This window comes from Pteropus vampyrus, unplaced genomic scaffold (assembly GCF_000151845.1).
Source record: "Pteropus vampyrus isolate Shadow unplaced genomic scaffold, Pvam_2.0 Scaffold109, whole genome shotgun sequence".
Lineage (NCBI taxonomy): Eukaryota > Metazoa > Chordata > Mammalia > Chiroptera > Pteropodidae > Pteropus > Pteropus vampyrus.
In genome coordinates this window covers 2,181,709-2,195,431 of record NW_011888890.1, presented here as the reverse complement: position 1 = coordinate 2,195,431, position 13,723 = coordinate 2,181,709, and the positions used below count along the sequence as shown (strand labels likewise).

General features: G+C 33.5%; 1 protein-coding gene across 6 annotated transcripts in view; it reads right to left on the bottom strand.

Annotated features, from left to right (window-relative positions):
- The window catches only part of CCDC171 (coiled-coil domain containing 171), a 281,050-nt gene that overhangs the window by 196,080 nt on the left and 71,247 nt on the right, over positions 1–13,723 (bottom strand). For all 6 annotated transcript variants that reach the window (XM_011365306.2, XM_023533732.1, XM_023533731.1 and 3 more), the window contains one exon: positions 10,500–10,638. In XM_011365306.2, the coding sequence (XP_011363608.1) occupies positions 10,500–10,638 (139 nt within the window). The remainder of the gene's footprint in view (positions 1–10,499; positions 10,639–13,723) is intronic.

The following is a 13,723-nucleotide window of genomic DNA, read 5'->3' as shown; positions in this document are numbered from 1 at the left end:
AGTTGTGTGTGTATTCTTTAGTATTTTTAATATACAAAATCATATCATCTGTAAATATAGTTTACTTCTTCCTTTCCAAAATAGATTCCTTTTATTGTTTTATTGAGATGGGAAGGGTTGCCTTCCTCTGTTTTTTAAAACTATCTGTGAAAAATTGGCATTAAGACTTCACCAGTGAAGTCATCTGGACCTAGTCTTTTCTTTGCGAGAAGCTGTTTGATTAGGAAGTCAATCTCTTTACATGTTATAGGCCTATCAAGATTGTCTATTTCTTTTTTACCATTTTTGGTACTTTGTTTCTTTCTAGAAATGTGTCCATTTCATCTAAATTATCTAATTTGTTAGCATATATAGTTGTTCACAGTATTCTCTTATAATTCTTTTTATTTTTGTAAGGTCAAAAGTTGTGCCCCTTCTTTTATTTATGATTGTAATAATTTGAGTCTCTTCTTTTTTCCTTGGTCAGTCTAGATAAATGTTATCAATTTAGTTATCTTTTCAAAGAATTAACTTTTGTTTTCATTGATTTTCTCTATTATTTTGTATCATTATTCTTATTCTGTATTGTTTCTTTTCTTCCAATTGTTTTTGGTTTAGTTTGCTGTACTTTTTCTAGTCCCTTAAGGTTGGAGATTAGGTTATTAATTTGAGGAATTTTTTTTTTTTTAATATAAGTAACTATAGCTCTAAATTTTCCTCTTAAACACTGTGTTAGCTTCATCCCATAGGTTTGGTGTGTTGTTTTAATTTTCATTCTTCCCAAAGTGTTTTCTAATCCCTTATTTCTTTTTTGACCCACTGATTATTTAAGAAAGTATTTAGTTTCCACATATTTGTGAATTTTCCCCATTTTCCTCCTGTTATTGATTTAACTCCATTGTGGTCAGAGAACATACAACATATGATTTCAATCCTTTTTTTAAGTTTTTAAAACTTGTTTTATGTTCTCCCATATGCTCTACCTATGAGATTATTTATGTGCAAGTGGATACCAAGTTCCTTCAATGCAATTGTTGAAAAATAATATTCTTTCCCTATTGAATTGGGAAGAATGCATACTCTGTTGCTGATGAGTCGGGTGTTCTATAGATGTCTGTTAGGTCTAGTTTGTTTATAGCATTGTTCAAGTCTTCTTTTATTTGCTGCTCTTCCAAATTGTTCTGCCCATTATTGAAAGTGGGGTATAGAAGTCCCCAAATATTATTGTCTATTTCTTTCTTCAATTCTCTCAGTTTTTGTTCCAGGTATATTGGGTTCTGTTGTTAGATGCATAAATGTTTATATTATTTGATATTCCTGGTGGATTAACCCTTTTATCATCATGAGATGTTCCTCTTTATCTCTAGTAACATTTTTGTTCTAAAGTCTTTTATTATTAGATCCACTCTAGTTCTTTTTGTCATGTACATGGTATATCTTTTTCATCCTTTTTCTTCCAATTTACTTTTATTTTTTAATATCAAGTGTGTCTCCTATAGCAGATGGTTAGATCTTTTTTTTAAAAATCCAATCTGACAGTCTCTGCCTTTTGATTAGATTACTTAAGACATTATTGATATGGTTGGATTTCCTTCTGCCATTCTGATTCTTGTTTTTTTGTCTCATTCCTTTTGTTTCTCTATCCCTCCCTTATTGCTTTCTTTTGCATTAGATGAATATTTTCTAGTGTAATATTTTAATTCATTTAATAATTGCTTAATAGTATTTTAGTTTTCTTTTAGTGGTTTCTCTAGAACTTACAATATACATCTTAATTTATCAAACTCTACTTCGGATTTATACTAAATTAATTACAATGTTATATAGAAACCTCATTCCTATACAGTGCTACTCCCTCTCCCATTTTCTGTGCTATTGTTATACATGTTATTTCTATATATGTTACAAATCCAACAATATATTGTTATAATTACTTTATATTATCTTGTCTTTTAAAAAGCCTGAGAAAAGGAAAACAAGTACATAGTTATAGAATTTGTTAAATTAGTTCTTTTCACTTCTTCCTGTGGATTAGAGCTACCATCTGTGTCATTTTCTTACCACAATACAGCTTTGTTCCCACCCACATCTTTTGTCCAGTTATTGTCAAATATACTGTGTTTCTATTTATTACAAGCCCAAGAATGCAATAATATAATTAGTTTCATTCATGTGCTTTTTCAATCAGTCAAGAGAAGAAAGTAGAAATATGTAGTTATATCAACTTTTGGAAACACCTACATAATTACCTTTATCATTGTTCTTTGTGTTGTGTGTATGTAGATTAAAATTACTGTATAGTATCACATACTTTCAGCCTGAAAGACTTCCTTTAGTATATCTTGTAAGGCAGTTCTGCTAGCAACAGTTTTTATCTATCTGGGAATGAATTTATTTTGCTTTCCTTTTTTCAAAGATAATCTTTCTGAATATAAGATTCTTGTTTTATTTTGTGTATGGGTCATGAGAACTTTCCTATTTCTTCACATATTTTGTAATTTTTCATTGATGACTAGAAAGTATTGCAGCAATTCTGAATACTGTTACTCTTCTCCAGAGCTCTCAGCCTGCCTAGAATAGAGTTGCTGCAACACAGGGCTCTAAGGAAAGAGAAATTCAGCAATCTGCCCTCCCAGGATGAAATCATAGCCTTGCTGGGAAGCTAGAGAGAAAGAAAAGGCCCCTCTTCTTGGCTGCATCTGCCCAGGGCAGAGTTTCTGTAACATGAAGCAGAGGTGGAAGAGGGGTTATAGAACGCCTGTCACTCAAATGCTACAGACTCATTATTTTTCTTGAAATTTGTTAGATTTTCTTCTTTTTAGCAGCTTGATAATTTACATATCATACAATTCAACTATTTAAAGTATATAATTCAACAGTTTTCAGTATATTTGTATTCATTTCTATAACCATAATTTTAGAACACTTTCATCACCCCAAAAGCAACCGCACACCCATTAACAGTCACTCCCTATTCTCTCCCAACTTCTCCAGCCCTAGAGGTCAACTTTCTATCTCTACAGATTTAACTTTTCTGGATATTTCATATAAACGAAATCACATATTATGTGACCCTTTGTTTCTGGCTTCTTTCACTTAACTTAATATTTTTGAAATTCATTCGTATTTTACCTCTGATCAGTACTTCATTTCTTGTTATGCCTGAATAATATTCCATTGTATGGATACATCAACTTTTATACATCCAACAGTTGATGGACAGACATTTGGGTTATTTCAACATTTTTGCTGTTATAAAAAATGTTATAAATATTTATATACAAGTTTTTGAGTGGATGTATATTTTCATTTCTCTTGGGTATATGCCTAGGAGTAAACTGCTAGGTCATATGGTAACTCCAATTTTAACATTTTGAGGAACTTCCATAGTTTTCCATAGTGGCAGCATCATTTTACATTCCCAACAGCAGTATATGAGGATTCCAATTTCTCTACATCCTTGCTAGCAATTGTTATTACCTATCTTTTTTATTATATTCATCCTAGTGTGTATGACAAAATATGCCATTATGGTTCTGATTTGCAATTTTTTGATGATGAATGATATTGAGCATTTTTTCATGTTTTACTGGCCATTTGTATGTTTTCTTTGGAGAAGTCTGTTCAGATCTTTTGTCCATTTTTCAATTGGGTTTTTGACTTTTTATTGTTGATTTATAAGAGTTCTTTATATATTCTAGATAAAACTTATTTATCATATATATGATCTGCAAATATTTTTTCCCATTCTATGAGTTGTCTTTTCATTTTTCTGATAGTTTCCTTTGGAGCACTAACATTTTTAATTTTAACAATTAGTAAATTTTTCTTGAATGAAAGTTTCCCCTTTGCCCTTAGGACAATTTCCACAACATAACACAATTTTTAAAAAATTTTTCACCAGTTGTTTTGCTAGGCAGAAGATTCACCAAGCTCCTTACTCCATTAACCCAGAAGTTCTTCCCTACAATATATTTTAATATCCTAAACGTTTAATTTTTTTGAGGCCTTATTATTGAGTATTTTCCTAGTGTTATGATTTAATAATCTTTCCAGAGAAACTCCAGCATTATATTCACAAGTTATATGTGCCCATGCGTACACACACACACCCTCTGTTATTTCGATATATATTATCTTTAATGCACATCAAAAATCCTGCAAATTAGAACCATTTTACAAATGAGCAAACAGATTTAGAAGGACAATATCACTAGGGGTCACATAACAATTATAAGATAGGACTGAGATTAAAATCCAGATCAATTTGTCCCCCAAAATAATGTTCTTTTTATTATACCATGCTGACTGAGGCAAAGATCTCATCAATATCAGAGATAAAAATTTACAGAAAATATAAATATACATTGAGCTGCGAGCTGCTTCAAGGGCGTTTTTAGGAGACAGCAATGTGGCAGAAGTCATCGAGACCAGACTGCCTCTTTTGACAGCCACTTCCCCAACCAGAACCAGACCAGGAACTGTTGACAGAACTACCTGGACTTCCACCACTCTGAGAAGGCAATTACCACTAAATGAGGTGATGTCTCTGTGTGCAAATGGTACTGGCATGTACACAAGTCCCTCTGCCCCATATCCTGAGTGTCAGCCTGGGATGACTACAAGGCAGAAGGCACGTTTCCTGGGAAGATCTGAACTGGCTCCACCCACCTGTCCTCTGTCCTCCATCCTTCTCTGAGGGAGGTGAAGGGGGACCTGGGTACATTCCACCCTGGGATCCTGAATCATGCCTTAATGAATAATAAATACTTGTTGAAAAAATAATAATAAATGGAGAAAGTCAGACAAATTGCATACTTGGAGTCTGCTCAATATGAAGGTGCAATTAAATTTCTAGTTCAACAACAATTCTCCTCTTCCAAGTACAGGGCTCATTCCTAACTAAAATATAAGCTAAAATTTCAACACCATTACAGTTTAAAATCAAATTTAATGTCAAATTAGCCAGGAAACACTGACTAGCATAAAATTTTTCAAAGACTAAAGTAGAGGTTTGATCAATGACAAGGCTTAAGAAGAGTTAACTACACCTGAAAGTTGCTATTACATTTATAACTAGTACATTATAATTTTCTGCAAGATAACTGGCTAAGAGTCATAATATAGCCAACAAAAATTTTATTTATATTTAATAGTTATGTTTATGAACCAGCTAAAAACCATAAAAATTGTTCTCCTTTTACAATTGACAAATTTTTTTCCTAATAAATTGTTTTAGTTTTATAAATGAAATTTCCATTCTTCACTCATATTACAAAAGTGTTTACAGAGTTTTTTAAGTGTAGATTATACATATTTAAATTTTGTTCCCAAAGCTTTTAGTTTTCTTAACAGCCTTTTGATGAGCAAAAAATTCTAAAATGAAAACAATCTATTGGCTAAATAAAGAAAAACCTTGGGTTAAAAACAAAGTGTGAAGAATAAAATACTAACTTTCTAATTTTTGATCAACATGTTTTACCATGTGACATAAAACTAAGTTTTGGTTAAACGTTAAATTGTTGACTAAACAAATATCATAATTCTATACATCCGTAGAAGTTACTAAGGTGTTTTTAAATGAAATTAGTATTGAAAAGACAGGTTGAACTTTTGAAACAGTTCTGAACATTTTTTAACTCTAGTTTTTTAATTTTTAATTTGAATATTAAGTCATTAGGAAGGAATTCTATGTAAAAACGGGAGCATCAGAACCTATAATAAGCATCACATTCTTTTGCTCCATAGCTCTCACCTTTTCAACATATCTTCCACCTAGTTACGGTTACATACCCAGTGCATCTTTAAGGACTCAAGGAGAACTTGATCAGCTGAACTGAATTCGATCTGGTTAGGTTTCATAACCATCACTACCTGCAGCATTTCATTGAGCGTATTAATGATAGCTAATATCTCTTCATAAAACAATTTACTATTTCTTTCCTTCTTGCTTGTCTACATTGCTTCCATGAATGTAAGCATATTCTATGATCCCAATTATTTATTTCATATTATGAAATGTCACCCTCCTTAATGTAGCTTTACAATTAGTTTATTTTTCAGTAGATGCTACCTTCCAATCTGACTGTAGGCTTTAACATCTTTCTCTCTCTCTCTCTCTCTCTCTCTCTCTCTCACACACACACACACACACACACACACACACTACCAGTTTACTTTTTCACAGGTCAAAAATTAGGTTTGGATTTTCAAAACTTAATAATTTATATAAGAATAAATTTCAAAAAGCTTTATGCCCACATTATAAATTTAGGAAGACAGCCATATAACATTTTAATATACAAATACAAACACATACACACACACATTCAATAAATACTACATACTTAGAAACTTAGTATTTAGTTTAATAATATAAATGTTTAAGGGCCACTAAGAGAAACAGAAAGTAATGTTCATATTATCAAAAACAATGCTCATATATAAATATTACTACTATTCTGGGTGAAAAATAGGAATCGACATTTTTTTTGTAAAATTGAGAATATTTTTAGCCCATTAGTTTTGAATGCCTCCTTCAAACTAAAAAATATGTCCTTCTAAAGCAAACCTAATAGATCATTTGAAGCAAAATATTATCAAGAAACACTAACTTTACCACAAAGCATAATAATCCAAAATCCTATCTAATGTTAGCAATCATTATTATATATAAGCAGCCAAGCCTCTGAAGTATAGAGAAAAAATATACACTTGACCATTTTCAATCACAAGTTCTTTAGAGAATAAAATATTCTTTGAGCAAAACCTCATGAGAACCAGAATTCCCTTTCCAATATATGGTCTCTCCTAGAGCTGTAACTAAATATTACTGAGTGGCAGAAAAACAAATCTCAAGAAATGATGGACTTAAAAAAATTTCATTGTAGAAAGCACAAAGCAAGTTCTAATAATACCAATTTGAAAATGATAGCTCCCCAGCTTGGAGAGAAGCAGATATAAAAACTCACAGTAAAGACTAAAAGATCTGACTGAATCTGTTAGGCCTCTGATGGGCTTTAATAGGTATGATCGCTAAGCAGCTTACACTAGAAACTCAGTTTTATTTAATAGTTAATTAAATCATTGTTAAATTCACAGATTTGGAAATTAATGGTTCAATTTTAATCAAAACTTTGTAAAGTCAAATTCAATAGTGTATAACACAGAATATGAAACTAATCTTGTTAAATCCTTAGATGTCCAATGTTGAAATTCCATTAATTCTATGACATTAAAGATACTACACTATTCATTTACTAATCATATATTTTAAACCCATATGTTGAATAGGAGGAATTTTATTAATATAAAAGTACAATAAAAGTTGGCAGGATTTATATTTTTGACTTTTTCAAAATATAAATGGTAGTTGTATTTACATCTCTTTACACAGTGGAGCTATCACTTTCCAACTAGTTTATTAACACTTTGTGTATTCTGACCAAGATGATCTCTAAGGCCTCTTCCAAGTCTAAAAAACAATACTATACTGCACTGCATCATACAACTGTTACTTTTAAGTCTCAAAACTTCCTCAAGTCTTTGTATATTATTATTAACACCCTTATCTCACTAGTAAACCTTTGGAGAAAAGTGGCTTTAATTTTCTCTTGCAATGCTACAAAGAAATAAAAACCAAGACTTGAATAATGGCCATGAACATGACCTAAACTAGAAAACAAGCTGTTACCTCAAAGGGAGAGAAAAATTACCTGTAGGTAATGTATGCTTCCCATCTATAGTCTATAAAATACTCAAAGTACTATGTTCAAAAGAAATATAACTGTGGGAAAGACGCAGTAGGTTATATAGAATCATGAAATGTCATTAACATAAAGTTTCATTTCCAAAAGCAAAAGATAAAAGCTTCCCCTTAAGTCATTTTCTCTTCAGTCAAAAACAATTATGAATTCAAAGCAAAAATAACATCCAGACTGAGGATATAGAACTAGAAAAACTCCGCTTTTTATGGTTTAAAATTTTTAATTTGATAGATATCTCTTCAGAGAAGAATTTTTAAAAATTTCCCCCCCAAAGGCTAATAATCTATTGGAAAAAAAAAAGCAATAAAGGAATATGTACAAGAAAAATGTATTTAACAAAGTAATAGATGAATTTTTTATAAAAAGAAAAACATACTATTTAATAGTGTTTCCATTAAATTAATTTTCATTAAGTAATTTTAAAATTTTATATTACAATCACGTAAAGATAGACAGCAACCATTCTAATAAGCACAAAACAGAACCAGTTAAAAGAGAAAGCTAGTAATAATGAAGGAAAATAAAGAAAAGAAAACAGAAAGATGGAAGAAAATAAGACATAAAGCTTGGGGCTTAAGAGAAATGAAAAAAAAAGAGAGGAATAAATAGTTAGGTTGAACCATATACACTGTTAATCACTTAGGCTACAACCTGAATAAGTTTTCTGAACATCCCATTAGCTCCTCAGCAAAGAACTATTCACAGATCTGCAACTGCTTTTAGTAATGCATCAAGCTTTGAAGAAACAATCTATAATCTTCAGCACTATGATCAAAACAACAGTGTTGTACAGAATGAGTGCCAAAGGCCCAAACAAACAAAAGGACGTTGCTAGTGAGAGGTAGCTTGCCTTATTTCAGACCATTCACCAAATTGGAAAAGTTAAAAAATAAAAACCTGTTGGCACCAAGTAAAATTTTTTAATCACAAAGCAACCATATCCTCAGTGGTGAATTAAGCCAGTCTTTTTTTATTTTGTATCTAGTCAGTGGAGTGCCAGAAGGCCAGAATTAGGAAGATGCATGCAATTTATATTATTTATACTAGTGACTCTGTCTTTAGCTGTTGCATTCTCAGTTATAACTCTGGCTCACTTTCCAAACTATTGAGTACAGTATCTAATAAGCAAGCAGACCAAATCCAAGACTCAGCTAAATGACTCTGACGTGCTTTTCTCCACCACTAATTCACCTTCCTGAACCAAGAGTTAAAAGGTAGGATAACTCATGAAATTTAGGGTAGCACATAACAGTGAACACACATCAAGAGTACATGCTACACAGAGAGCTCTAAACTTTCTAAAACCTCACATCCCAAGAATTCAAACAATAAATTAAACCACACAGCAAGCAACTATTTAATCCCTGAGTCAAAACACATTGAATATCTTGAGTTGAGTGAAGACTGTATATAATATTGGATCATTTGAAAATGAGAAAGAGCTGCCATTTTATCCTATCATTACTTTTCTATCTGGGCAGCACTGATCTGGCTACCACTTCTTAGTATAATCTGGAGTTTCCACCTTTTTTAACAAGGAGGAAAAATACTAATTTCCCTCAGTAACTGATAACGAGTTGTAGAACTTAATTGAAAGTCAAGTAGCCAAGTCTCTGAGAAAGGTATGTATGTGGGGAATGAGACAAAGAGAAAATAGGGTATTACTATATACTTTATGTTCTCCCTGTTACGGTTCACAGAAAATTGCAGAGTAGGAGTATGCTGCACCAATCAAATAAATCCACCAAATAAATGTCTCTTGAGGCAAGTACTATAGCAGAATCTTGGTATGTAAAATGAATTAAGTTAACCTCAATGCATTCACCATCATTTGGGTCCAATAATACACATCAGAGTTTGGTGAGTGCTATGATGAAGATGCTAAACTAAGTACTAAAGAAACACAAAGTGGGGAAGGGGAAGAATTCTGACTTTAGGTGAATGATAAAATAGGGAATGATGGAATCATGGAAAGCTTCACAGACCGCAAGGTATCAGAGAGAGATGTTACAGGATATATAGGTATTTGCTAATGGAAAAGAAGAGAAGGAGCGTTTTAGTCAATGTGGGTCAAAAAAAATGAACAGCCTTAATAAAAGCAAGATGATACGATATATATAACATGTTTAGGAAGCCAAGAGTACTCTCATATGGCTGAGGCAAAGAAATGGCAAAAGAAGAAGCTGGAAAAGTTAACATGGAGCCCAAGGAAAGGGCCTTAGACAAGAAGATGGACTTCACTCTGAAAGCAAGAGGGAGACCTTGATCGTTTTTTGAATAAAGGGTAACAAAAACAGATCAATATTTAGAAAGATGAGTTTGGTGATGACGTGAAAGCTAGATTATTGGGGAGTGGGGGACAAAGCGATCAGGTATAAAATTATTACAAAAAAGAGTCTTTGAAATCATTAAATCTATTAATTATAAATCCTGATCCCTCATCCACCTAGGTAATGATGTTTTATGCACCTTAAAATAAAGAGATAAGTAAAAACCACTGAATAAAATTTGAAACATTCTACAATGTTCAGAGTTTTCACTAATTCAATTAGTTTTCCCAATTATTCCAAAAAAAATGTTTTATTATATACGTCTTAGCTGTAATCAGCATCTCCAGTTTTGAAATTTTATAACAATGTCACTAAAATTACTTTCATACTGCTATCTCGTGGCATGTTGTGAGGAAAAAACTTGTTAAACATCAAATTTGACCCAATAAAATAATTGCCATAGGGTTTTCTTTTTTATCCTTACCATTACAAGTTCTTCCTGTAATTCACTGCAACTTTTTTCATTATACTGGAGTCTCTTTGAAAGGTCTATAATTACTTTCTTCTGCTCTTCAATCTCTTCATTTAGTTTCTTGTTTTTGGAGAAATACTCTCTTTCTAATCTGAAAAGTTAGTGTCAGAATGAGTTTTTCAAATATGCTTTTATCAAGTCCTATTATACACCTTTAAGACAAGTGGCAGATGTACTATATAATATGATTTCAAGCCAATAGGCATTTACAAGTAACCTCATTTTTTCAAATAAAAAGGATTGCCATTCTTAAATGAAAGACTCTAAATGAACAATCCTCCCTTGTTAGCAGATATTTGTACTCTGCCCAATGTTATAAGCAAGATACACTGTGTTGATTTGGCCTCATCATTGTTTTTGATGAACAAAACCCACCCACCACAGTTCAATTAGTTCAGAAACTGCCTCAAGACACAAAACAGACCTATCAAACAATTTACAAGTTAAAGTATAACATAAGAAACAGAATAAATGCTTTATTCCTGAATGTCTATACAAATGGAACTGATGTGGTAGCATGGAAAATCCAAAAGCAAGAATAATCAAAATCATTCATATTCACTGTGAAAACACATGAATTTCTCTTCAAAAGATCTTCCTCCCTATTTAAATTTTGCTTAGGCTGGCATTAAATTGTATTTACATTCTTGCATGGACATCTGATAAAAGGTAGCTTGGAAGTATTCTAGTTTCAAATTTGCTATAGATAATCCACCAAATGACTTCAGAATTCTTGACACTTGAACTGAATGAATAGCCAACTGAACTATGAAAGAAGGTAAATATCAAAAAAAAAAAAAAAGACATTTTCAGAATGCAAGTTTTCAAGTTTTTCCTCTGTTGTATAATTTCTCAAGAAGCTATTTTGCAAGAAAGTAAATCAAACGAGGAAAAAGACACAAAATCAGCAACAAGAGATCCAACATAGAAGAGAAGCAGAAGGAATTCCAAGGATGATGGTGAAGGAAAACCCCAGGATGACTGTGAAAAGGGAGCCTAAAAAACAACTCATCCAGAATGGAAAAGGTAGAGTGAGGAGTCCAGTAGTCTAAGTTTTCTCTGAGAAAACTTAAATAAGATAAAATCTGAAGTGTAAAAACACAAGGTGAGATTTTCAGTTCTGTTAGAGCGTTTAAGAATAACTTAGTGAGAAGGAAAAAAATGGCGTAGATGATAGAGGCTCTGTTCATCCCTCTGGCGACCAAATCAAAGTTGTGATGGAAACAAAGAGCAGCAGCAAGGAAAAATTGCCTGGGATCTAGAGGAACAAGCCATACAACTAGAGAGAAATCTAAGAAATCACCCTGCAATGGCAGAAGGTAAGATGGGGCGAGGACACAGGGCTGCCTGGTCTCCATCAGCTGAGATGGAGGCAGCGGCAATGGCAGACTTCTCTTAAAGGGGCAGCGTCCGCAAGTGGATTTTCACGGTGACAGACCTGCTCTTTCTGAGCACCAGTGCCGATTTGGCTGCATGCAGCAGGCACCAGAGACTTACAGGGAGACATTGTTGGTGTGAGAGCCAAAGGGAGACTCGCTCTGTGCAGAAGCGCCAGCAAGTATCTATTGTTCCCTGTTGAGCCCTCCCACATACCAGTGTGCCGGAAACAGCACCACCATAGCATGATGTCATCAAACTAGATAACAGAGGTCGCTCTGCCCAGAGGATTCCCTGAAACCCTGCCTCCCCCCAAGCCACATCCAGGTATATCCTCAGCGAGTCAGGTACTCCTTGCTGAGCATCACCCAAGCCACATCCAGGTATATCATCAGCGAGTCAGGTGCTCCCTGCTGAGCAGCACCTAGACTCACACTGGAGGCAGCTGGCCTCGGTGTCTGGTGTGGTCTTTTGAGGTAACTATAAGCACAGCATTTGTGGATTGCTCACTGAATCTTAACAGGTGGCCCCAGAGGGGTAGATGCTTGGGCTAAATTTGGCCTGCAGCTGAACCCCTCTCAGGACTGTGCCACTGGCCACCTACTTCACAAATCCACACTAGTAAGACCAGGAGTCTTAGGAGCTTTGCTTAGTACATAGAAACAGACATGGAAAGGCAGCCAAAACGAGAAGACAAAGAAGTGGAGACCATGTGAGAGAAGAGAACAGAGATCCAGATATAATGGGGTCAAATAATCTAACAGATGCAGAGTTCAAAACACTGGTTATAAAGATGCTCAGTGAACTTTTGGGAAGTAGAGATAAATTCAGTGAGAACTTCAACAAAGAGATAAAAAACATAAAAACAGAAATGGAAATTATAAAAGGGAACCAGCCTGAAATGAAGAACACGTTATCTGAGATGAGAAGTATATTAAATGGAATAAACAAAGGAATAAACGAGGTGAATAAAGAAAAAGATCAAATGCCCTATCTAGAGGACGGGAAAGCCAAGAACATGCAATCAGAATAGCAAGAGATAAGATGCCGAGACTATAAAAATAATTTAAGGAGCATATGGGACACTATTAAAGGTCCAAATATCTGTCTGATTGGCGTAACTGAAAAAAATCAAGATGTTTAACAGCTGTTTGAAGAAATAATGATGGAAAACTTCCCTAACCTGGTGAAGGAAATAAACATAAAACCCCAGGAAGCTCAGAGAATTCCAAACCTCAGGGATCCAAAGAGGCCTGCACCAAGACACATCATAATTAAAATGTCAAAGGTTAAATACAAAGAAAGAATATTAAAAGCAGCAAGAGAAAAACAGATAGTTACTTATAAGGGAACACCCATAAGACTGGCAGCTGATTTCTCAAAAGAAACTATGCAGAAGAGAAGGGCTTGGGAAAAAATATTAGACAGGATGAAGACCCAGGATCTACAACCAAGGATACTTTATCCAGCAAAGCTATCAGTTAGAGTTGAAGGAAAGATAAAGAGGTTCCCAGACAAAAATAACCTCAAGGAATTTATTACTGCCAAGCCAGTATTACAGGAAATGTTGGAGGGACTTCTTTAAGAAAAAATACAAAAGACTTACTTCCGATTAAAAGACACACACAGACTAAAAGGAAGAGGATGGAAAAAGATATTACTCTGATGAACCTAGAAGGTATTTAAGTGAGACAGAGAAAGATAAACACTATATGATTTGACTTATATGCAGAATCTAAGGCATAAAGAGAACAAATTAATCAAAAACAGACTCATAAATATAGTGGACAATTTGGTGA